Consider the following 26,231-nt stretch of genomic DNA (forward strand, 5'->3'; position numbering starts at 1 on the left):
CCATCCGGTAGAGACGCAAATACACGCTGTGCAGGGGTATTTTGGGGTGGTAAATCAGAGTTTACCAATTAATCGCTGAGATTTCTGCCCAGCGAGAATATGACCAAGGGAGGGTCCGAAAACACATTACCGATACTGTCATCGGATCTTAGAATGTGCCAATTTTTTGAATGATTCCCTTCATTTGTTCGGAGCACTTTGAATAGCGGGTAGTAAGAACGCAAGAATGCTTCTTTTTGCGAGACTGTCATTGAAAGAGATCATGTCTCAATTTGTTTTGGATTTTCTCAATGGCAGTATTCATCTGACCGTTTTTGTGCCCACTCTCCCTGAATTTTCTTTGCATCTCAGCCATATTTCTGTAGAAATCTGATAGTTTTTTGCAAATTCCTTTGATTCGACAGAATTAGCTGTAGGGCAAACAGTTTTCAAGGGAAGTGGGTGAAAGGGTTCTACATGGAAACCAAAAGGGTTTTACCTGGAACATTTAAGGGTTCTTCAAAGGGTTCTCCTATGGGGACAGCCGAAGAACCTTTAAGGTTCTAGATAGCGCCTTTTTTTCTAAGAGGGTAGGCTATAGGAGGTAGAGCAGACATAGCTGTGTGTTGTGTGAGCCATGCAGTCTACAGAATATTTACTTTAATTGGAAATGGCGCGCGAGAGAGGATGAGTATGACTCTGCTGGTCATCTACTGTATGAACGTTTGAACATCTTGAAGAACGATCTGGCCTTAATGGCCATGTACTCTTATAATCTCCACCCGGCACAGCCAGAAGAGGACTGATCACCCCTCAGAGCCTGGTTCCTCTCTAGGTTTCTTCCTAGGTTCCTGCCTTTCTAGGGAGTTTTTCCTAGCCACTGTGCTTCTACATCTGCATTTGCTTGCTGTTTGGGGTTTTAGACTGGGTTTCTGTATAGGCACTTTGTGAAATCTGCTGATATAAAAAGGGCTTTATAAATACATTTGATTCGATTAAGGGAGGATGATGTGGCCAGGGTTGGGGTGAGGTGCATCATGGGTTCACGAGGCATGACAGTGCAGAAATAATTGATAACAGAAGGGAGGTGGAGATGGAGGTTGGGACTGGGGGAGTCAATGACAGGTTGTTGTGTCATAATCTTTTCTTTACACTTTACAAAATATTTATGAGTAGAATTGTGAGGTGTTCCCGCATTATTAATTTATTCTAGATTTTACATTACCATTATAAGCTACCATAACTGTTCATAGATATAACCTTGCAGTTTATTGGTGCAAGTCAAATCTGTTTATCCTTTAAAATAATGTTATAGTACTATTCCATTAGTCTATAGGATGCAGCCCCTAGCCACTGAAAAACAAAAGGGCTGTGTCCCAAATGGCACCATATTCCCTATATAGTGCACTACTTCGACCAGGGCCAAGGGCAATATGGGCCCATTAGGCCATTAGGGCCTACTGTATGAGGTTATTGTCAAACTGTTGGCTAACCAGATGGATCCCCTTTCCCATGCAGTCATCCAGACAGCTGTATCCTTATAGGGATAAACCAGTGATAGACAGATAAGCCTGTCTGGATCAATGGGACGAGAGGAGCAGGCGATTGGATCCAAGTCATGCGGAGAAAAGGGGTGGAATTTGTCCAAAGCTGGATCCAAGTCGGACCGACTGTTCTTTTTCAGTTTGAGTGACTCCTGAGTGCGATTAGTCTGCCCATTCAAGGTGCCAAGATCCGTAGACAGAAGGTCCTAGAGGGATACTAATGAAAGATGTAAGTGGATAAGGGGCACAGCACTCTCTCCATGGACAAACAATGAGTTATGACATCTTGGTCATCAACAAGATCTTCGTCTGTCAGCCATTTTGGATGGTATTCAGGTAGTACAATTTCTCTGACATTGAAGAGCTGCTCACTCACTCAACCAACCAAAAATCTTATACTACAGTACTGTCCTTCAAAAACACTCTCAAAACATTTACAGAACTCCAGTCAGAAGTTGTGTATTCAAAGTCAAAGAATCACTTCATATTCAGTGATACATAGACTTTATTTATGATGTGGCAAGATGTGTAAATTATATAATATGTTATGTTTATTATTATTAGCTGATCTTTCTGTCTCTTGTATTGTGAGTACTAAATGAAAAACCACCATAGTTTTCACCTGTGAGGCACAATAAAGTCTCTTAAAACAACCATCCATGTGTGACTCATGGTCTAATAATGGAACACAATACCCAACATAATACAAATGTAACCAGCAGCCGAGTCAAAATGTAGAAATAAGGATATGAAATTGTTTGTTAATGTCAACTGTTCATTTCCCTTGGGGGAAAGAGTTGAAGCATTGTCTTGGCAAACGTTTTCACATTTAAAGAAATGTAAAAGAAAAAGTAACTAGTAGTGTCTGGAACTATAATTCATAAACAAGTGTAGTCAGAGAGAGAAAATTGTCAGAGGACAGCAGGCGTTTAGTTTTGGGAGCTGTTGGCTGTTGGCGAGGGGGGCGAGGGGGGTAGAGGGTGGGGGCACAGAGAGGTCTATGGGACGGGTGAGGGACGAGGGTGGGATGAGGACAGTTTGTATAGGACAGTGCTGTGTCAGCTCACTCCACCACCACTGAGAGTCATAACTCAGACGGACAGACAGACAGACAGACAGACACAGGCCAGGGACAAAAACCTGGGGAAAGAGGGTTATAGAATTCTTATACTTTGCGTGAGAGTTAGTTACGTTGTTTCTGTGTGTGTGTGTGCTTGTGTGTGTGCGTGCGTGTATGTTTGCATGTGTGAATGTGCATGCCTGTGTGTGTACCTGCTTGTGCATGTCTGTGTGCAACTAGCTCTCACAGTCTCACGTCAGAATTAGACATTCATCCATGTTTCGCAAATTTCGAAGTGTTTAAGGTTAAGTTTAGGCATTAACACCGAAATCTTAAGGTTAGGCATTAACTCCGAATCGTTAAGGTAAGGGTTAAGGTTTGGGATAGGCTTAAAACAAAACTAACTTTCTATCACTGGATTCAAACTTGCAACCTTTGAAATCAGAGGCAGATTCTTACGCCCATCTGCCATCCCTGTCCACAACACTCTAGCAAAACCAAAACCTATTTGAAGATAACAGCGCTCACTGTTGCCCCTAATGATCGGTTTCCACGTCATCTCCCGATGTGTGTGTGTTGGGTGCGTGCTTGTGTGCATATGTTTGTTCGTGCAAGCTTGCGTGTGTATTGTGTGTGTGTGTGTGTGTGTGTGTGTGTGTGTGTGTGTGTGTGTGTGTGTGTGTGTGTGTGTGTGTGTGTGTGTGTGTGTGTGTGTGTGTGTGTGTGTGTGTGTGTGTGTGTGTGTGTGTGTGTGTGTGTGTGTGTGTGTGTGTGTGTGTGTGTGTGTGTGTGTTGCAATGGGTTCAGCCAACGAAAAGAAGAGGAATTTGATCAGTAACAGTTTTCATACCATAATCCCAGACAAACATTGTCACACAAACAAATCTATGTGTAATACTGTCAAAGAGTACAGATAGCATCCACTTGTGACTCTCTAGAACATTTTACATTTACATTTTAGCAGACGCTCTTATCCAGAGCGACTTACAGTTAGTGATTACATATAATTTTTTTATACTGGCCCCCCATGGGAATCGAACCCACAACCCTGGCGTTGCAAACGCCATGCTCGATCAACTGAGCTACATCCCTGCCGGCCATTCCCTCCCCTACCCTGGACGACGCTGGGCCAATTGTGCGCCGCCCATGAGTCTCCCAGTCGCGGCCGGCTGCGACAGAGCCTGGATTCGAACCAGGATCTCTAGTGGCACAGTTAGCACTGCGATGCAGTGCCTTAGACCACTGCGCCACTCAGGAGGGAACCATGTGATGGTGGAGAATTATCCCCAAATTTACCCTCTGTTTGCAGACAAACCTGTTTTGCTGTCACTGTTATTGGTTTTATGAAGACCTTCACACTGAGAAGGCTGTTAAACTGAAACGACTGATATGCTATCCATGATGCAGTAAAAATAATAAAATAAAAGTAAGCTTAATGCTAAATATTTTTCAGTGCGGACCCATTACATTTTTGCTGGTCCAGATTCACTGTTACTGGCAATGAATACATCTGTCCAGAACAGTACACTGTGTGGACCAAGGGGGCCAAGTAAGGATGCCAAAGGCACCAAGTAAGGAAATTTGGACAGAGGCATGCGTTTGGTGACTACGTATTTACATTTCTCTCATTGTTCCTGGTTCAGGAATAGCCCAATCACCCATTACCTCAACGCATACTGTTTCTTTCCCTTCCAGATGATGATAATTGCCGAATATCTCAGTTGAGGAGGAAGCTGTGATTATGGACTTGGCATTGGAAAGAACATGTCACCACCCCACCCCACCCCGGTGGTCCAGGAATTATCCGTCACATTCTGTTCTTCCTCACATTATAGCCCCCCCCCCCGTGTTCCTTCAGTAGTTCTGTTAAACCTAAAATATTCTTGAAGACATCAACAACCGTAAAGGACAATGGGAGTTTCCACAGGACGAGGGCTGGGGTTCGCGGGAAGCCCTTTATCACAAACAACTAAGCTGTGAAATAAAGGTGACTGGCTTCACTCTTAGCGTGTGGGATTGTTATCTCCTGTCAGACTGTTGACATCATGCCAGTTCATGTAGCCCTAGTGAACCCCCTGAGAAACCTTTTGGATTTTACCTTGATGTATTGTTTCTACTTGGTTGTGCAATAGTTTCATTATTACAGATTATACAACGGTTGGGTGACGTGGGTCTAATCCTGAATGCTGATTGGTTAAAACCGCATTCCAGCCGGTGTCTATTCCAGAATTACCACCGGGTAAATGTTAAAATGCCAATTTACTCTGTTCCATCTGACTGCGCAATCCGCTGTCTCATCAGCCCAGCCAAGCAATTTACAAACTTGATCTCCACTATAACAAGCATCTAGACATGTCCTGGAGGTCTCATGTTTTAGCCACATTGGGCCCACTCTTTAACGCTGCGCCTCTGGGAGAGTAAAAACATGATTCATTGTGGTACATATAGAACAAGGAAAATAATATCCACAATGTATGACAAATCTTTACCTGTTGCAAGGTGTGGTCCTCTTTCACCATCATCCGGTTGCTTTGGCTATGGGATTACCCAGGCAACAGAAGCAACTCATCTAGCGGTATGTGCGAAGCCCTGCTCATGAAAGCTGGTTTAGTGCCGCCATCTTGTGGTGAAACTTTGTGTGCATCACGTATAAGACGGCCATCCTCACTAACACAACCCATATCTAAAACCTCTTCTCAGAAAGAGGTCAAAATAAGTAATTGAAAGGTGGACCTTGCATTAAGGATCAACTTAGAGGCAACAGAACATTTAGATAGGAACTTTATTGGAAAATATGAGAAATTGCCAAGTCAGCATGGCTGCCATATTCCTAATCAAAACTACAAACATTTGCATGTACAAAAAGTCTGTTGTCATCTCGCGTATATGCTTTTGAAAAGGGCACTAAGGAGATATAATAACCCTTGCAGTGTCAGCCATTTTGAAACATATTATCCTGTTAACTCCTGTTAAAAATGGCTGACAATGCAAGGGTTATGATATCTCCTTAGTGCCCTTTTCAAAAGCATATACGTGAGATGACAACAGACTTTTTGTGGACACACCTACTCATTCAAGGGTTTTTCTTTATTTTTACTATTTTCTACATTGTAGAGTGAAAATGAATGGTATAGTAGTGTCATGCCCAAACACTAGGTGGCACCCTTTTGTAACATTTCTCCTCATGTTCAAGTCAACATTTTAACATTTACAGTCATTTAGCAGACTGTCCATTGCTATCCCCCCCCCCCCCCCCCGGTGGGCGAAGCTGCCTGACAGGCGGTACTACATCCAGTAGTCTGTTGCCGTGGAGACCAACAGCAGGATGTTCCCCACCATGGCACAGAACAGGCCCCCTCCCGTGAAGCTATACATCCTGAGAGATGCTGCTGTGGCCGCTGCGTGGTACCTGATACCGCATGGGAAGAGGAGGGAGAGGGGGATAAACAAACCTGGATTATATTACGTATTGAAGGTATTGAATGACAGACACTTAGTTTGCTATGGTCACCTCGTAGCTCCTGATACTGGGGAGGGGCGTGAGGGAGTTAGACACACCTGTACTGATACTGGGAGGGGGATGAGGAAGTTAGACACCTGTATCTGTCTGATTTGATCTTTATAACACACACTCATTATTCCATGCTGTGGTGCAGACTTCAATAGAAACATTAATACGTTTAGTACTAGTCTTGACACTGGGGATAAGTGTTACATGGTGACAGTGGACAACAAAATCGAATAGACAATGTACAAATCGCTGAGTATCAATGATCTCAAATCACATATATTACAGAGCTTATATTTAATATCAGTTGTGCTCGCTCATAAGCACTACTTTATATGATGCTATGGCAAACACAATAAGTCAGAAACAATCAAAGCTTGACGACTAGAATCAAAGCTTGACGACTAGAATCAAAGCTTGACGACTAGAATTAAAGCTTGACGACTAGAATGAAAGCTTGACGACTAGAATGAAAGCTTGACGACTAGAATCAAAGCTTGACGACTAGAATTAAAGCTTGACGACTAGAATTAAAGCTTGACGACTAGAATTAAAGCTTGACGGCTAGAATCAAAGCTTGACGACTAGAATTAAAGCTTGACGACTAGAATTAAAGCTTGACGACTAGAATTAAAGCTTGACGACTAGAATGAAAGCTTGACGACTAGAATCAAAGCTTGACGACTAGAATTAAAGCTTGACGACTAGAATTAAAGCTTGACGACTAGAATGAAAGCTTGACGACTAGAATGAAAGCTTGACGGCTAGAATGAAAGCTTGACGACTAGAATTAAAGCTTGACGACTAGAATCAAAGCTTGACGACTAGAATCAAAGCTTAGCGGCTAAAGACGTGCTAAGGGATTATTACTTAATTTGAGCAATTTACATTTTGTATGTCTTAAAATGACACCTGTTAACATATATGAACATGTGCTCCATATATCATAAACTAACATTGTCATGGAATGGATGTTTACAACTAGCAGCGTTAAACATCAGCTCTTTTGATCAACGCTTATTCAATCACTAGTTCACCAATGTCTTCACCTTTCAGACTTCAGTTCACCATTAGGTTGAGTAACTGTCTCTGGCAAAACTATAAATTTTTATCAAGGGAACATTATATAGATATATTTAGGATGCCCCTTACCTTGTTCCTTCAGTAAAAGCACCCTCTTAACTGTCTACCTTTCTGGTGAGAAAGGGAGAGAGGGATAGAGGGAAAGAGAGAGAGAGAGAGAGAGAGAGAGAGAGAGAGAGAGAGAGAGAGAGAGAGAGAGAGAGAGAGAGAGAGAGAGAGAGAGAGAGAGAAGGAGAGGTTGCGAGCTTAGGAGGAGAGATAGGAGAATGAAAGAGAACTCCACTGGGCTGAATTCCAAAAAATTGGTCCCCATGTAACAGATGTACTTCAACGAGCCATCGCAGGGGGCACGGGATCACGTGACCCCCTTAGTCCTTTCAGTGTGGGCTGCTGGGAGGGGGTTAGGGTAGGCTTTGGCTGGGGGGCTCCATATTCTTTATGTTTGTTTGTATTTGGTATGTTCTAGAATTGTGGGTGTGCATAGGTATGCAGTACTGCTGGAGTCAATGCAACATGCTGAAGCCAACATTTTTCCTTTCAATGGATCTGGGGCTGTGGCGGCATGGATAGACAGTTAGACACACATATAGGGAGGGATGGCCCCTCTGTCTAACTGGTTGTCCTCTCTCTAATATACAGAATACATCTGTAATCTGTAGCTCACCTGCGTCCTCATAATACTGTTTTTAATATACACCGTTAGTTGAGCAATGTGATCATAGTTTTCCATGTCACAGTATTTGAACAGTGTATACACACTTCAATACACTCACACTAACCACACTAACAACACACACACACACACACACACTGCTACTCTCAAGACAGCTACCAACGGTTCTGTGAGGCCTGAGTAAGGGATAGGTCATCTTCGACTGACAGAAATGTCATACCCTTCATCAAAAGCCACCACCACTGCGGCATTTAACAGAATAAATGGATCAAATCATAGCAATTAGAACTGCCATTTCATTTCACACAATCTTCCAATCAGTGTTAGCATTTATTCATGTGACAGATGGCCTGAGGATGCAGACGCCACAGATGCAGATAAGGGGTTTTCTGTTTGCTTCATTATGCAAGGCGGTGGGTGCGTGGTGATAACCTTATAGAGATAAAAGTGATGGTTGACAATTTCAGGACCTGTGAAACCGAGACTGTGCATATGGAGATTAAGATCTAAATCAGTGTTACATATGCTATCTGCTTTTCTTTTTCTTAAAAAAAAGTAGCCTACAACAGCTTTGTCAAACTTCTATTCCAAATCACGTTTGGTTTGCATGGTAGGCTACAGACACAATAGTCTTGTTTGCTAGACTGTTGCACTCCACCAGTAGAGCTTGTGTCAGAGATACAGCGGATGTGGGAAGAGATTAACACAATAACAAAAGTGGTCAACTTAAATATATTGATTATATTGATATATAAAACAAAAACAAAAAATAATATTCTAAGTTAGGAATACAAAGAAAAACCTTTCCCAGACAATTCAACAGGTAAGGTAGCCAGTCTTCAAGACTGGGTACCGCTCCCTTGTGGAGTGGGAGAGCTATTACATTAGTGCCTTGTCATCTGTTGCTTTTAGGTAGCCTGTCCAAATCAAATCAAATCAAAATCAATTTTTATTGGTCACATACACGTATTTAGCAGATGTTATTGAGGGTGTAGCGAAATACTTGTGTTCCTAGCTCCAGCAGTGCAGCAGTATCTAACAATTCACAACAACAGACACAAATCTAAACGTAAAAGAATGGAATTAAGAAATATATAAATGTTAGGATGAGCAATGTCGGAGTGGCATTGACTAGAATACAGTAGAATACAGTATATACATATGAAATAAGTAAACAGTAAGTAAACATAATTAAAGGGACCAGTGTTCCATTATTAAAAGTGTCCAGTGAAGATAGTTCACTCAGGCTGTTTGTTTACCATTGAAAAAATGGTCAGTTCCGGTCTACTTAACAGGGTGTGTCCCAGAGACACCAATGTAATAGCAGCTGGGTCTGATCTACTTAGTTCATTGCCTTTAATTGAACCAGAAAAAAACAGCAAGTGGGGTGTCTCGCTTCCTCTTCTGTCTCTGGCCTGTCATCCTGCAAATGTACATTGTTTGAGCATGACTTATCTCCCAGTTTCCAAGAGTAAAATACATTACATTTGTGCATTTGAATATTTTGGGGGTCCCCCCCCACTCCCCAAAAGTTTATTTTTTAATTTTTTATTATTGCACACCTTATGCCGAGTTCAGATGCTAGTCAGAACTAGAAAACTCGGAAATGTTGGACTTTCTGATTCGTTGAACTCGGCTTTCGTATAACTACAATCAGTTAGCAAGTCAGATATTTCAGAGTTTCCTAGTGCCGACTAGCACGTGAACGTGGCACCAGAGAGCTATTTATAACTTGTCAGAAATGTCCAGATCAACTAGCACGTCAGCTAACGTTTTTTAGCTAGGTTTATTAGCCCATAGGTTGTAATGTTCGAGTCGCTCAAATATCACGACTACACATTAGACATGGCAGCATTTTTTAGAAAATGAGCTTTAAAAATGTGTAGAATTGCAGGAAATAAGCTTTAAACCTGCAAAATATTCTCTCCGGGTGTGAACAGTTTGTGTCATGAACAGTGCTTGTGCCCATAGAAATAGACGTAGCGCGCGCGCGTAGGGGGAAGCGGGCTGGTCCCAAGTGCTGGAAGAGGGGCCTGAGTGATACAGTTTGGGAACCCCTGCATAGATAATTGATATAAGTCAATTTTTCTGGAAAGGAAGTAATGACCTATATTGACCCGGAAGTGGACGCCAAATCTGAACGATTCCATCAGAGGAGTAAAGATGGCGGACAACGGCGGCGCAGATCCTGTTAATAACAACAATAATACAACTGTTGCTTTGGAGGGAACTATTATCAAGGTCACAGTCAAAACCCCAAAAGATAAGGAGGAAATCGCCATCTCGGAAGATGCCTCTGTCACTCAGGTTCGTTCATTTTGTCAATCCGTACTAGCTGGCCAGTGAGCGGCAACTTGCTGCTATGCTACATCATCATCATGACCTGCCCACTTGCCTTGCTTGATTAGCCTGTGTCTGTAAGCATGTTGCTAGCTAGCGAACTAACATTTAAGAATCGGCCAGTGTAGCGATATTTAAAGCTAGCTATTGACTTGACAAGCTATTCACAAACGTTGTTATATTGCTAGCTAGATAATACGGCTCACAACTATTCCTCCGTATAACTGTTTAACTGTTTATGTACCCTCGTTAGCTAGCTAACCGGCTTGCTAGTAAGGTATTCCATAATTACACAGTCAGTAAATTGTGTCGCGTGACTTCTGTATGTTAGTCATGGCAAAAAAATTAATCAGCTTCTATGTAAGTAGCTAACATTAGTTAGGTAAATTGTTAACTAGCTAACATTGGACTAATTTTGTTAGCTACGTGTTAGCTAGTATGCTAGTTTCTTAGCTGTTTCTCCAGAACCTTCTTTGCGCTACGTAGGTAATTAGTCTAGAAACAGTATTCTTCATCAGAATGTAACAGCATCTCATTGTTCTGAATGTCAGGTACTGGACTGTGAATCTCTTCTCCCAATGAATGATAGCTACACTGGTCCCATGTTTCACTTTAATTTGTTTTGGTATGAATCTGTCAGCTAATGCCACTTTTCTTCCTGTCACTCCAGTCCTGATTGATACCCTGAACAGCTAAATAGCCTACAGCTTATTTTACTCCTGTTTAATGTGGATCTCATATGTGTAGTATTCTTGTTGTTAGTTGTAGACTGGGGCCAGGTGTTGAATCACACAGTGTTGTCTTGTATTCAGAGAAATGTGTAGCCTAGCTGTTTCACAGTTGGAATCAGTTCTTTTGAGTAAAGCTTCTCCCATTGTGCAAAGCACAACACCAAGAGTGAGTTGGTATTCGTAATCAGGTAGTAGGATTCCTATAATAGGTTAAGCAATGAGGATTTACCCAGAAACAAGGCTTTATAATTAAAATCAGCTAATTGTTTGACTACGTCTTTTTCTTATTTCCTCGATTTCTCCCTTTCTTTCCTCCCCCCTCTTTCTCTTGCTGTCCATCCATGTCTTTCTCTCTTTCTGCTTCCCCCCCCTCTCAATTTCAATTTAAGGGGTTTTATTGGCATGGGAAACATGTTTACATTGGCAAAGTGAAATAAACAATGACCTCTCTCTCTCTCTTTCTCCAGTTTAAAGAGGAGATCTCACGGAGGTTCAAAGCCAAGCAGGATCAGTTGGTTCTGATCTTTGCAGGGAAGATACTGAAGGACGGGGACTCTCTCAACCAGCACGGAATAAAGGACGGCCTGACAGTCCATCTGGTCATAAAGACAGCACACAAGTAAGATGATGCAAATTCTCAAAGCGGAATGGACATTGTGTGTTTCAGGAGGATATGTCAGTCTTCTTTGGACATTTGTTTGGCAGGAATGGGAATTGAAATAGGAATTTCTTGATAACATTTTGAAGAGGTGAATAAGCTAAATGTAGTGGAGTTAAGATTGACTCGGGCCATATATGCTTGCTTACTCCACAGCTTGAAGTGTCTCCACTTGCGTCGCTGAATAGCTTTCGGTGGCGCAACTGGTTAGTACGTATTCAAGCGGGCGGTCATGTGTGTTTCCAAACAAGAGTAACACTTGTTGGAGCCGTGGTACAAACAGGGACAGCGAAGGAAGCTATACGGTTAGAAGCACAGTGAAGCTCCCACGGGGGGCCAGTATGAAAAATGTATGCACTCACTAACTGTAAGTCGCTCTGGATAAGAGCGTCTGCTAAATGACTAAAATGTAAAAATGTAAATGTAATACAATATATGGTCAGAATCCATCTGTGTGTGAGCCGATGCGTGTGCACAACAACTTGCATGCATGTATCTCAATGGAAGATTTGTAGGCAGATACCAAGTTGATGTGAATATGTAAACATAACTGATCCATGCATTGTCCCTCCAGGGCAGGAGATGGCGCTAGTTCCTCCACCTCTTCCTCCGGCACCACCCAGGAGGGCAGCAGTAGTGGCAGCTCCTCTGGCCCCAGTTCTGCAGCCCACCCCTCCACCGTAGGGTCCACTGGAGGCCCTGCCTCGGCACCCCCACAGACCCCCAACATACTGAGTGAGTTTGCTAGGCTAAATACACCCACACACATTTATCTATCCACTCCCTCACACACACCCAACAATTTATACAGAAAAAGACAACCATCATCATTACCATCACCGCCTCCTGACCATACCCCTCTCCCTCCCTCCTAGCCGGGTTCGGTGGCCTGTCCAGCCTGGGCAGCATGGGCATGGGCTCAGCTAACTTCATGGAGCTGCAGCAGCAGATGCAGAGCCAGCTGATGTCCAACCCGGAGATGCTGTCCCAGATCATGGAAAACCCCCTGGTGCAGAACATGATGTCCAACCCAGACCTGATGAGGCAGATGATCGTGGCCAACCCCCAGATGCAGCAGCTGATGGAGCGCAACCCCGAGATCTCCCACATGCTCAACAACCCCGAGCTTATGAGACAGGTAAGGGGGTTTGGCCAGAGTGTACTGTGTCACAGACAGCTTGGGATTGGCTGGGGTGTACACAGAAGTTGGGCTTAGTATGTAGCAGGTGCTGTTTTTGCTATCATTATTTTTGAACTGTGGGAAGTCGACTGCTTTGAGTGGCTGATCTTTATGTTTAGCTGCATTCTAAGTTATATTATATAAAGAGGTCTTAGGGGTGGTTTCTCGAACACAGATTAAACACCCTACCCCTCTTGAGTCCCTGTACCCCAGAACCCAGTCTAGCTGATACACTCCTATCAATATTGTCCTGTTTCATACCATCACAAATCCTTAACACCCCTTCCTGTTCCCTTCTCCTCAGACCATGGAGCTGGCCAGGAACCCTGCCATGATGCAGGAAATGATGCGTAACCAGGACCGGGCACTTAGTAACCTGGAGAGCATCCCCGGAGGCTACAATGCCCTGCGCAGGATGTACACAGACATCCAGGAACCCATGTTCAGTGCCGCGCGAGACCAGGTACCCACTATGGCACCAACTGAACTTATTCCTCTTGGTCTTGCTTGTCCCCATTGTTTATTTTGTTAGATGGGGAGTATGAGGGGGAATCCTAACTTCCACATAAGTGAAATGTTCATCAATTGACATCAATGCTGACAAAGTAAAAATGTGGCTTCAGTGGAAATAAGGATTCACTCATTATTGAGCTTTTTTAGCCTCAGAAATGAACTCTAATCTATCCCATGGAGAGTGCTTAACAGAAACTGGTATTCAACATGTTGATAATGACTTATCTCTCTCCTCTCTCACAGTTTGGAAACAACCCTTTCTCAGCCCTGGGGGGCAACTCTGACGGGGGGGTGCAGCCCTCGAGGACAGAGAACCGGGAGCCCCTGCCCAACCCCTGGGGCTCCACCAACCCCTCTGAGGGTGGAGGGGGCACGGGCACCACAGGCACCTCTACCACCGGCAGCACCACCCCCAGTGTGTCCAACCCTCTTGGTGTCAACTCTGCCAGTCTGGGCAACGGTACGGGAATACATAGACAGACTTCCTGTTTAAGAGAATAGCATTCAAGAGATTACTGCAGTTTCATATACTGTAATATCACATGGATGTGAATTCCTAAATACATACATTGGGGAGAACAAGTATTTGATACACTGCTGATTTTGCAGGTTTTCCTACTTACAAAGCATGTAGAGTTCTGTAATTAAAACATTAAAAAAATCCAGAAAATCACTGTATGATTTTTAAGTAATTAATTTTCATTTTATTGCATGACATAAGTATTTGATCACCTACCAACGAGTAAGAATTCCGGCTCTCACAGACCTGTTAGCCCTCCTGTTCTCCACTCATTAACTGTATTAACTGCACCTGTTTGAACTCGTTACCTGTATAAAAGACACCTGTCCACACACTCAATCAAACAGACTCCAACCTCTCCACAATGGCCAAGACCAGAGAGCTGTGTAAGGACATCAGGGATACAATTGTAGACCTGCACAAGGCTGGGATGGGCTACAGGAAAATAGGCAAGTAGCTTGGTGAGAAGGCAACAACTGTTGGCGCAATTATTAGAAAATGGAAGAAGTTCAAGATGACGGTCAATCAACCTCGGTCTGGGGCTCCATGCAAGAACTCACCTCGTGGGGCATCAATGATCATGAGGAAGGTGAGGGATCAGCCCAGAACTACACGGAAGAACCTGGTCAATGACCTGAAGAGAGCTGGGACCACAGTCTCAAAGAAAACCATTAGTAACACACTACGCCGTCATGGATTAAAATCCTGCAGCACACGCAAGGTCCCCCTGCTCAAGCCAGTGCATGTCCAGGCCCGTCTGAAGTTTGCCAATGACCATCTGGATGATCCAGAGGAGGAATGGGAGAAGGTCATGTGGTCTGATGAGACAAAAATAGAGCTTTTTGGTCTAAACTCCACTCGCCGTGTTTGGAGGAAGAAGAAGGATGAGTACAACCCCAAGAACACCATCCCAACCGTGAAGCATGGAGGTGGAAACATAATTCTTTGGGGATGCTTTTCTGCAAAGGGGACAGGACGACTGCACCGTATTGAGGGGAGGATGGATGGGGCCATGTATCGCGAGATCTTGGCCAACAACCTCCTTCCCTCAGTAAGAGCATTGAAGATGGGTCGTGGCTGGGTCTTCCAGCATGACAACGACCCGAAACACACAGCCAGGGCAACTAAGGAGTGGCTCCGTAAGAAGCATCTCAAGGTCCTGGAGTGGCCTAACCAGTCTCCAGAACTGAACCCAATAGAAAATCTTTGGAGGGAGCTGAAAGTCCATATTGCCCAGCGACAGCCACGAAACCTGAAGGATCTGGAGAAGGTCTGTATGGAGGAGTGGGCCAAAATCCCTGCTGCAGTGTGTGCAAACCTGGTCAAGACCTACAGGAAACGTATGATCTCTGTAATTGCAAACAAAGGTTTCTGTACCAAATATTAAGTTCTGCTTTTCTGATGTATCAAATACTTATGTCATGCAATAAAATGCAAATGAATTACTTAAAAATCGTACAATGTGATTTTCTGGATTTTTGTTTTAGATTCCGTCTCTTACAGTTGAAGTGTACCTATGATAAAAATTACAGAACTCTACATGCTTTGTAAGTAGGAAAACCTGCAAAATCGGCAACAAATACTTGTTCTCCCCACTGTACATATAAATCAATGACACCCATACATATATCAAGCTGGGGATTGTAAAAGCACACACCTACACCCACACACCATCAACCTCCCTCCCTCTGTGTGTGTCCCAGGCATGTTCAGCAGTCCAGGCATGCAGAGTCTGATGCAGCAGATCTCGGAGAACCCCCAGCTGATGCAGAACATGCTGTCTGCTCCCTACATGCGCAGTATCATGCAGTCTCTGGCCCAGAACCCAGACATGGCCTCCCAGGTCTGTAGCAGCAGAGTAGTGGGCCCTGGGGATTATCATGGATCATAAAGTCATTGATGCGTCTCAAATGGCACCCTATTCCCTTTAAGGTGCACTACTTTTGACCAGTATTATGCATTATAAAGGGAATAGGGTGCCATTTGGGACGAGGCCAATCTGAACCCATGGGAGGGGTATCTATAGGAATCAGTGGGAATGGGTTGTTTTGTAATTAATTGTAATGAGGACAATAAAGCAGATCTGGGCTGTATTCACAAAGCGTAGGATTGATGATCTATGATCAGTGATGAGCAACGGGCGTCCCGTGGGCTCCCCACCTTTTGTAGGCCCGCGGATCAATCCCCCACCGAACTCAGTCAGGGTCTCAACTTACTGTTGAGCGTTAGAATGGTAGAATACACAAAGTGCAATATTATTGAAATTTGGTTGTGCATCAGCAGTTTTTCCTCTTGTGATGTCAGACACTGACAGTCACTCAATTAGCCCATGTCAGCTAACATTTTTTAGATTGATAAATGAGTCTAGCCAGCTATCTAAACTTGTAGTCATGGTCAAATTACCGGCCAGGGGGCCCCCATTGATTTTGTTAGTCAGTCTCACACTGATATAATTTCTCTCCACCCTATGGCAACATTAGTAGAATTGCAGGAAATTAGCTGTAAAACGGCAAATTTTTCTCTGCCCCATGGCAAAATGAGTGGAATTACAGGAAATGTGTAATAAAATTGCTAAATCTTCTCTCCGCCCCACGGCAAAATGTGTAGAATTGCAGGAAATGTTTTATCTCCGCTGTCAAGAGGGGGGAGGGGGCAACAAAATGTAACTTATGGCCCTCAAAAGGTTATGGCTTCATGTGTGGGTACGCAGACCCGCGAGCCACTGTGGCCCCTCATGATGAGTTCAGATTTTGTGGCCCCCACCCACATCAAAATTGCCCATCCCTGTTCAAGACCATAATGAGTAAGATAACACGGACAGGGGCTGGGATGATCCTAAATCAGCAGTCCTGCTCAGAGCCAAGTTGGACTCCTTGGCAGCTGGACGGAACAGATCCAGCTGGCAGTGCTTTACCTCTAGGTATCTAGAACAGATCCAGCTGGCAGTGCTTTACCTCTAGGTATCTAGAACAGATCCAGCTGGCAGTGCTTTACCTCTAGGTATCTCCATGTAGATAGACAGATGTGAGGAAGAGGGTGAACACTGGGAAAGCAGCAGGCTGCAGCTGGTGAACGACAGGACCCTGACCTTGTCTGTCTTTCTCCATTTCTCTTTCTCTCTCCTGTCTTTCTCCATTTCTCTTTCTTTCTCTCGCCCCCCCCACGCTCTCTCTGTCTCTCTCGCTTTCTGTCTTTGTCACCTTCTGTTTCTCCTCCAGGTGTTGATGAATAACCCCCTGTTTGCTGGAAACCCCCAGCTACAGGAACAGTTCAGGAGCCAGCTGCCCGTCTTCCTGCAGCAGGTACACACACACAGCCGCATTTATCTCAAACTGAGAGAGAGTTGAACCTGTCCCAAGGACCTGATTGGATTGATTGAGACTGGATGGACCCTAAACAGATGATTTGGGGATTGTTTCAGAATGTTAATTGATTAATTGTTAGTTTGAATGTGACTGATGTTGTTTAGATGCAGAACCCAGAGGCTCTTTCTGTGATGACCAACCCCCGGGCCATGCAGGCTCTCCTCCAGATACAACAGGGCCTACAGACACTGCAGACAGAGGCACCGGGACTGATGCCCAGGTACACACTGACTCGTGCACACACACACACACCAGTGTTTTCCACAAGTACATAGAGTAGCCAGCCAAATAGAAAAAGTACCCAGCCAGTCGCCCCTGGCCAGCCAGTCACCCCCAGCTCCTTTTTTGCCCAAGTAGCTCTATTTTGGTGGTCTCTGGTACATTCTAATGTCTTGATTCCATCTGAAATACACAGCTAAATTATTGAATACTTTATTGAGTTTACCTCCCAGATTGGAAAAATAAGTTGTGGTATTGTGTAGAAAGACATGACTTTACAATTTAAATGATGAAAATGTATGAATTCAATGTGTTGTTGTCTAGGTTTAGATATATATGATCAGGACTATTTTCTAAGTAAGAGAGCATTAAACCTTTTTTAACATTTAACCTGTCTTCTCTTGAGATTAAAGTCTTATTTACAGTTTTACTGCAAGATATGAATTGCCACAATGATGTTTGTTCTTCAAATTATGTATTTTATTAAAACAGAACTGAAGTAAATAGCCCACATTGTCTTTAAAAATTATTAAACGTTTAGTGTTTCCAGGTTTTCGCTCTCAAAATCACACTTTTTAAATAGAAAAACACGCAAAATTGGATGTTGTAAATCCACAACCATGCACATACACAGACGGGGGGTTCTCGTTGCCTCTTCAGGAAAGTTGCAGGAAATACGAATCACTGATCCATTATGTTCGTGTCTTATGATAAACTTGCCCAAATGAATTAATTTTCAATATATTTGTTTGATTCCCTACTAAAGGTCAACACATTTTTTTATTTTGTTGAATTCCGTTTTAATACCTGGATTCCGTTAGGGGCCGAAACCTAGGAAATCCTTTGGTGTACTTGTCCCGATGCGACACAATGGACATATAACCACGTTGCATGGTTTATGACTGGCAAAGGGATATAGGAGATCGACTTTATTCAGCCAGTTCGACACCTTTTATAAACTAGTCAACACTTGCTGTTCAGTTGTCAATCAACGCTACTATGCACCACGACTCCACTCGGCTGGCTACGTGAAACACGTGAAATCAAATAAATGAATATGTCAGAAATCAATAATTAGGCTAAGTCGTGGATTTTGACTCATCGTTACCACTTACATACATGGGACTTGCAAATTCACGAGCGCCATGCACTCTCCCTCCGTGTACATACATTTGACTGCAACCAGAGATCTGTATATAATGACGAGATGCTCATGTCTCCGCCCTAACAATTGGAGTCATCCCAAAAGCAGGAAGGCAGGCGACAAGCTTAGGTCCAAAATAAACCCATAGAAACGCATTGGGCTTATTTTGGCTGGAGTGAAACCTCTCGCTTAGCCTCTTCCTCTATGCTGTGTTCCCCTGTCATCAGTCGCTTAGTGACTGACAGGCACCTATCCTATCAATAGATTGCTAGAAGATGCATATTGTTCATTCTAGCGGGAGATGGCTCGACGAACTAGCGAATTGAAACTTTTAAATGAAAAGTAGCCAACTTCATATGAAGTGGAAAATGTAGCCAGCTGAAAATGAGTCTGTAACCGGCTGATTGGCCGACAGCCGGCGCTAATGGAAAACAATGACACACACACCCCAACCACAAGACCTAGAAAAAAAGTGTTGAAATTAGTTGTTTGAGTTGTAGATACCCTGTTACGCAATCTCCCCCTAACTCCTTTGTCTCTCTCAGTTTGGCACCAGGTGGGCTGCCAGGTGGTCTCCCTGGAGGTCTACCAGGGGGACTAGTAGGCGGATTACCAGGTGGAATACCCACAACTCCCCTGTCCACGGGAGGGGGTGTGCCTCCAGAGAACCCCGCCTCTTCGCCGAGTGCCGGGGAAAACCCCGCCCAGCAACTGATGATGCAGCAGATGCTCCAAATGTTTGCAGGAGGGAATTCCTCGGTACATACCACACACATACACATACCTGTCTTCCCTAGTTCTGTTTTACTGTTTGATTGTACTGGTCGATTGATTGATTGATTGATGGTTGGTTGACTGATTGATTGAGTGACTGACTGACTGATTGTGACTGGTCCCCCTACAGAGCCAGAGCCCGGAGGTGCAGTTCCAGCAGCAGCTGGAGCAGCTGAGCGCTATGGGCTTCATCAACCGAGAGGCCAACCTGCAGGCTCTCATCGCTACCGGAGGAGATGTCAACGCTGCCATCGAGAGACTGCTGGGCTCACAGCCCTCATAAAGACACACTCACTCACGATGCATACATCGATACAGACACATGCATACATACCCACTATCCACCTCCGCAGCAAGGGGAAAACGCACATGCAAATACATTGTCTGCAGAGAACCAAGAGAAATGAAATAAACCATCCCAAACCAACACAGACGAGACCCGGTCAGGATATGTACCATTCTAAACGTCCACTGCAGCCTCCTGTCAGATCATTCCCTAACCATGGCTCCCCTATCCCCCGGTTTTAGCCACATCCATAGAGCTTTGCTCAGCAAAACCAGACTGACCAGACCAGACCATTTCCTCAACAGAGGGGTGCCCGGTGAAGGGAGGAGGGTGAGCGAGAAGGCACAGATGTGCCTCCCTCTAAACCCTCTCCTAAACAGAAATGCTTTACCCTACCAGATTCACTAATCCCTCTTCCGCTTTAATAAAGCTGAAGGGTTTATTCAATGGGGTGGAGTGTTTGTAGTGCGGCAGATAGAAATGCCTTGCATAGAGCTTTTTATGACGCTTCTTAGCACATTCCAGGGATTTGGTTCCTGTCTATATGTTGCATTTCTAGCTGCAATGTGTTTGTAACCTTCCACCCTTTTGACTGAGCATCTGATCTGCAGGGTAAGGTATATGAAGAGCAGAGAAGGAGAAAACCACAAAACAGAGCTTTGTCAATCTCACGGATATCAGTCGAGCCTGCCCGAAACCCTTTCTATTTATTGCTAAAAGAAAAGATCCCCCACACTTCCCTAAAATAAAATAAAAAATCATTCCAGATAGGATATCTCTATCTCCACTCAGCCGTGAGTTGTTCCCTGAAGGCAGGATTGCTGTGCCTTTTTGTCTTCAACAAACCATTTAACACCAACCACTCTTATCAAATGGATCGATTTGATCAAACCCAGGCTAGTCAAATCAAATGAGTCTGCCGTTGATGGTCTAGATTGACTTCACACACAGGCGTGTCACAAGATTGAGACCTTTGGTAAGATTGAGAAATGTCATGATAATCGTTAATAAAAAAGACAGAAAGGTGTTGTTCTGTGGAAGAAGACACAAAGACAAGACGGACAGATTTCCTTTTCATTTTAATCTGATTCATTATGTATTTTAATTTGACGTGTAAGTAGTACCTAGAGATAATCTGTTTTGTCTCATCATTGAAAAAAGAAAATAAATCTTCCTGGAAAATGTATGAATAAAATATAATGAAAAGAAACTTGCCAATGTTGGTATGGTGTGGCAATGAAGTTCTAGCTTTTTGCTTTTTCTGAGAATCTCAGCATTGTAGTTGTGGTTACCTTGGCAATGGCTTCCATAGCTGTGCTTTGTCTGTTGGCCTCAGCTTAAATCTATCACCCAATTCAACATGTTGGAACTAACCTTTAACAGTACTGTACTACAAAATAAAACAAAGTTGGTCAATAAGAACCCTCTTTCTAAGTGTGTCCATCCTCCTCACTTGTAGTAGGAAAAATATAATTATACCAGGGTCTGGGTCTATTCCATTTTAATTCCAGCTAATTCATGAAGTACACTGAAATTCCAATGCTTTTCAATTAGGAATATGTGGAAATGGAATTTGGCTTACTGTCTGAATTGAACCCAACCCTGAATTATTCTGCAAGTTCCATTCAGCAGTCCACTCGATGTTTTGTCTGCATTACCTAAAAGTTTGGTATCTTAATGGCATTGTTGCAAAAATGAAATGTCTAGAATATTTACTTAATTTTTTTTATCACCTCATGCTGGGAAAGGGAAAACGTTTTTTGTTATTCTAAGGTGTTTCCATTGGAATGAATGGCCACCTTTAGATTACTTATTCCGGAAGTAGTGTTTTTTTTTTTTTGTCACGTTCATAGTTTAATAATGCATTTACCTGGTAGCCTGGAGGCTCCTCAGTGTAATAATGTAATTTATCCTCAACAAACGCTAACCTGAGGGGGAACCCAAAACTGATCTTAGATCAGTGTTGTCTAAGGGTCAGTTCATCCTATTCGCCGTAGCACTGCCTCACCGCCATACACTGAAGATGCACCTGTCAGACGAAATAGGCAGACTAAATGAAAAGAGGGGGAGGGACGGTGGAGTCTATATTCTTGTGATGACTGACTGTTCATGCTAGTGGTTCTACCTGTTACACCTGCTCTTATCTCACCTTTCCTCCCTCCCCCTCTGCCTCTCCCATGTGTCAGCTGAGCCACAGAGGGATCGGCAGTAGCAGGGATCGGCTCTCTGTCAAATCTACAGATAAAGGAAGAGGAGTGTTAGCCTAGCCCTAACATTTTCTCTCCTTCATTTTCACCTCTGTTACACCATCTCGCTGTCTTTCTACCCTGGCTCCTTGGGAGAGAAGAGAGTAGCTTGTCTGCTGTTCTCTCTATTTTTCTCTCATTCTGTCCTTCTCCCTGTCCTGGGATCTAATGCAGTAACAGCCCTAGGATATTGACTGAAACAGGTGGAGGAGGAACCTGCCAGGGCTCGACACAGGCACAGTATGGGTGACGAAAGCTACAACTTTGTCTTCAAAGGTGAGTCTTTTGTTTGTCAAATAATCTGATTCTATAAGGAAACAAATCCCCCATTCTCTGGTTTGTGCACACAGCCTTTGGGCTTAGCCTAGTGGTGCAAAGGTTAGAGTGTGAGAGAGCTGTTTGATCTTTGGTGGTGTTTAATATTTTTAGGGAAGAGAGATGGCAGGGAAAGCAGGAAGTAGCTTCCTGGGCATGGCAAAGAACCCATGTGTCCTTTGACCTAAAAGGATTATATTGACTACTGTAACTTATTTGTAGTTGTAATAGCACTTGTGGATACTAAGGTTGCACAAGGCAAACAGTGTCAAGAGTAATTACTGTATTTTCTCATTCCATTGATTCCATAGAAGTGTCCGCTACGGGCTAGGCATGCACCTCTTTGACACCAAGTCTGGTGTTGTTGGGTAGGGTAGTGGGTACACGTGATGTGCCAGAATGATGCTAGAGCAGGGTGAAGTGGGGTTGAGAGAAGTAACAGTTCCTTATTCTATTTTATATAGCAGAGAATCATGCTACCACTACATGGTACAGTTGACAGGTTGGTGGCACTTAATTGGGAAGGTAATGGCTGGAGCAGAATAGATGGAATGGTATCAGCCAACCCATGGTTTCCAGGTGTTTGATGCCATTCCATTTGCTCCGTTCCAGCCATTATTGTGAGCCGTCCTCCCCTCAGCAGCCTCTTGTGCTGCGGTTATATCTGAAACATCTAACATTGCACCTAAGTCATGGTGCTTCTCACCATTGAGAAATACAGTATTGATATATTACACTTGATAAAATCTCTGTCATCCTTTAGTGGTTCTGATTGGTGAGTCTGGTGTTGGGAAGAGCAACCTGCTGTCACGCTTCACCAAGAATCAGTTTAACCATGACAGCCGCACCACCATCGGAGTGGAATTCAGCACCCGCACTGTTCAGCTGGATACCTTCACCATCAAGGCTCAGATCTGGGACACGGCAGGGCTGGAGAGATACAGAGCCATCACTTCAGCGTGGGTACACACACCGGAATGCATGCACACACACTCCTTGTACACAATACACACACAGGAATACAGAGATCTACAGAGCCAATCACCTCAGTGTGAATATGTACACACAGATATTTGCAAACACAAACACATGTATGCAAACACACCCATATTTCTCTGACTCCACTCATCTGATGCGCTCTCTCTCTCTCTCTCTCTCTCTCTGTCTCTCTCTCTGTTTCCAGGTACTACAGAGGGGCAGTGGGGGCTCTGCTGGTGTATGACATCACCAAGCACCTGACCTATGAGAGTGTGGAGCGTTGGCTGAAGGAGCTGTACGATCACGCTGACCCTCACATCCTGGTCATGCTGGTGGGCAACAAGAGTGACCTGGAGACCCTGAGGACCGTGCCCACCGAGGAGGCCAAGGACTTCGCAGGTGATCATTTACTTAATTACCAGTTACTTACTAGTTAATTGAAGTTAATCTTGGTTAACCCAGAACAAAAATCTTGGGTAATTTGGCTAAGCGCAGAATCTGTCCACGAGAGATTAGTTACTAGTTACCTACTAGTTACTGACCAATTATCTGTTACTTACCAGTTAGCAGATAGTTAGTTACCAGTTACCAGTTAGTTAGCAGTTAACTTACTAGTTACTTACCAGTTACCAGGTATTTATCAGTTACCAGTTACTTAGTTACCAGTTAGACAAGTATGCAATATGCAGTCAATGACAGAAAGTGACAAAATATTGCAATATTTTTCATATTGTTTTTCCATATTATAGCATGTCAATTTCTGACGGTAATGTGAAACAAATGACCAGCTTTGCACCAATGAAAAGTAATTCTACGGTTGGTTTTTCACGGCTTGATTGAGTATGATGTACTGAGAATAAACTCAACAAGGTATTCCTTCTCATGCAGAAAAGAAGGGGCTCTTGTTTATGGAGACGTCAGCTCTGGATTCTACCAACGTTGAAGCTGCTTTCCAGGAAGTTCTCACAGGTTCTTATTATGTTGCGCTTGTACTTCATACATTTATTTACAAAACGTTAGACAACACCATGTCATGTGGATCTCTACTATTGTGCTGTGTGCACATTTCTGCTATGCACCTTTTCTGTGATCTGTGTATGCATGACAATGACCACTGTTTGACGTGATCATTTCTGTTACCCCCAGCGATCCACAAGAAGGTGGCCAGTCGAGAGGTGACCCACGGGTCCATCAGTGCCGTGACCCTGTCCAATACTACTGGAACGGCTAGCGAAGTCCAGGAGGAACGCAGGACCTGCTGCAAGAACCTCTGACCGGTTCTGACTGATTCTGACCAGCTCTGACTGGTTCTGATGGTTCTTTCAGGTATTAAAGAGAATCTTCCTACTCGGCCCTCATTCAGAATTAAGGGAATCTATGTTGATGACTACAGGAGGCATAGCCACAGGAAGTAGGGGTGCTGAGGGTGCTGCAGCACCCCCTAAAAATTGTTTTGTAGTGCACTGGGCCTTTGCTAGTCCTGTATTAGCGGACCAATATAAATTATGCCCCCCCGTCCCCCAATCTGCAAAAAAATCGCAGCACCCCAACCACCGAACATCTTCCCACAGCTATGACAGGAGGGCTGTCCAAACCAAAGACCAGGCAGTCCACAAGACACAGGCCACATCTACACTTTGTCAATAAGTACACTATTGGTGTCACCTATATTCTTCCTGTTCGGCTAAAGGTTGCAGACCACTGAAAATATTTGTGTGGAATGTTTTTTTTTTAATGCTTGTTAAACTTGAGCAAATTATTATCTGCCAAATAAGTCTTGTTGAGGTCTATTTGAAAGGAGGAACTGCGTTCTTTTTGGATATTCATCATGTTCATGTATTGTTTGTAACCAAGATGAAAAAATGGTATGAGGTTTTGTGTTGACTAAATTGGAACACTTGTAAAGGTTTTAACTTAAGTTCATGAAGAGTGTGAGAGTATGGCTCGGAGACTGGTTGGAGACCAAGTAGAAAAGCAACTTGATTCATGAATTTGAAATATTGACGTCTGATATTGCAACAACTATGCACTGTATCTAACCTTTTATAGACATGTATTTTATGACAAACTTATATCATGAATCTTTTTGATAGAAAATTGCTTAAAGATTGCGGAGTTCATTCACTATTACTTTGCTATTCTCCTGCAGAGGGCAGTGCTGTTTTAAATAGATCTATGGTGCCTCCAAATACAGAGTTTAAAGTGATGTCTCCATATCAGATCTGCTATTGATATCTAACTTTACGTCACACATATTTATACAGTAGTTTATGAAACACACACACAGGATTTTCAATCTTATAATAAAACGGCCCTAAATGGATGGCATCATCTACAATTCAATTGAGTCAGTCTGGGTGTGGTGTTTATGTGAGTGTTTGTGTTGGTCATGGCCTATATCATTCTCTCAACACACACACACACACACACACACACACGAACACACATATACACACACACACACACACACACACACACACACACACACACACACAGTAAGAGTGGACAGCAGTGCAGCCAATGCTCTTCTGTAGAGATGCTTGACAGGTCAGTGCTGTCACATGACAGATGAGAACCCCTGAGGTGGCTGCCTGCCTGCTCCTGGGGCACGTCTACAGCTGACATTACCACGACAACCTCATCACCATTCCAATGGAGTGAGGGATTCCTTCTCACACCCATAGAAAAAAGCCTAAACAAACCTGGTTTTGAATCAAGCATTTTGAGTGTGGGCATGTGAACGTGTGTATAAAAGTGTCTGTAGCCATAGAGAATGATAGAGTCCTCTAGTGGCCAAAAGGCGTATTAGCAATGGCTGCACCATTGAGGGCTTCCACCATTTTAATGTAGTCAACTGGATGGAACTTCCAACTTCATTGGCTGATTCCTCCTGGTGACCTTGTTGGAGTCATGTCCAACCGGGTCATCAGGAGGGATCAGCCAATCGTGAAAAGGAAATTGACTACTTAAAAATGGAGATGGCCTCAATGGCGCTGCCCATGCTGTCACAGACGCTATAATGGCACAGATACAAAGATGAGTCCTCTATCAATATATGGTCTGTAGCTCATCTGTGGACCATGGTTTAAATTAGGCTTTTTTTTGTAGCTCTGCC

The 26,231-nt window shown here is 43.6% G+C and overlaps 2 protein-coding genes across 3 annotated transcripts; both read left to right on the plus strand.

Moving 5' to 3' along the window:
* Nucleotides 1-9,998: 9,998 nt before the first annotated feature.
* On the plus strand, nucleotides 9,999-21,007 carry LOC311111736 (ubiquilin-4-like). Its single transcript, XM_084154548.1, has 11 exons — nucleotides 9,999-10,154; nucleotides 11,386-11,537; nucleotides 12,151-12,311; nucleotides 12,452-12,714; nucleotides 13,061-13,219; nucleotides 13,513-13,729; nucleotides 15,493-15,632; nucleotides 17,008-17,091; nucleotides 17,259-17,374; nucleotides 19,063-19,276; nucleotides 19,422-21,007. Exons 1-11 carry the CDS (start codon nucleotides 10,011-10,013, stop codon nucleotides 19,572-19,574), a joined length of 1,803 nt encoding a protein of 600 aa, XP_084010674.1. The 5' UTR covers nucleotides 9,999-10,010; the 3' UTR covers nucleotides 19,575-21,007.
* A 740-nt stretch (nucleotides 21,008-21,747) lies between these two features.
* On the plus strand, nucleotides 21,748-25,461 carry LOC311116014 (ras-related protein Rab-25-like). Of its 2 annotated transcripts, XR_014611343.1 has the most exons (6): nucleotides 21,771-22,099; nucleotides 22,902-23,097; nucleotides 23,322-23,515; nucleotides 24,005-24,085; nucleotides 24,263-24,442; nucleotides 24,688-25,457. XR_014611343.1 is itself a non-coding variant. In XM_084157368.1 (5 exons), exons 1-5 carry the CDS (start codon nucleotides 22,066-22,068, stop codon nucleotides 24,388-24,390), a joined length of 633 nt encoding a protein of 210 aa, XP_084013494.1. In that variant the 5' UTR covers nucleotides 21,748-22,065; the 3' UTR covers nucleotides 24,391-25,461. The 2 variants fall into 2 exon arrangements, 1 of the variants encoding a protein (XP_084013494.1); XM_084157368.1 differs by having other exon boundaries at nucleotides 21,748-22,099; nucleotides 24,263-25,461.
* The last annotated feature ends 770 nt before the right edge of the window (nucleotides 25,462-26,231 follow it).

Source organism: Coregonus lavaretus (genome assembly GCF_964263955.1).
Source record: "Coregonus lavaretus genome assembly, chromosome: 3".
In the NCBI taxonomy this organism is placed as follows: Eukaryota; Metazoa; Chordata; class Actinopteri; order Salmoniformes; family Salmonidae; genus Coregonus; species Coregonus lavaretus.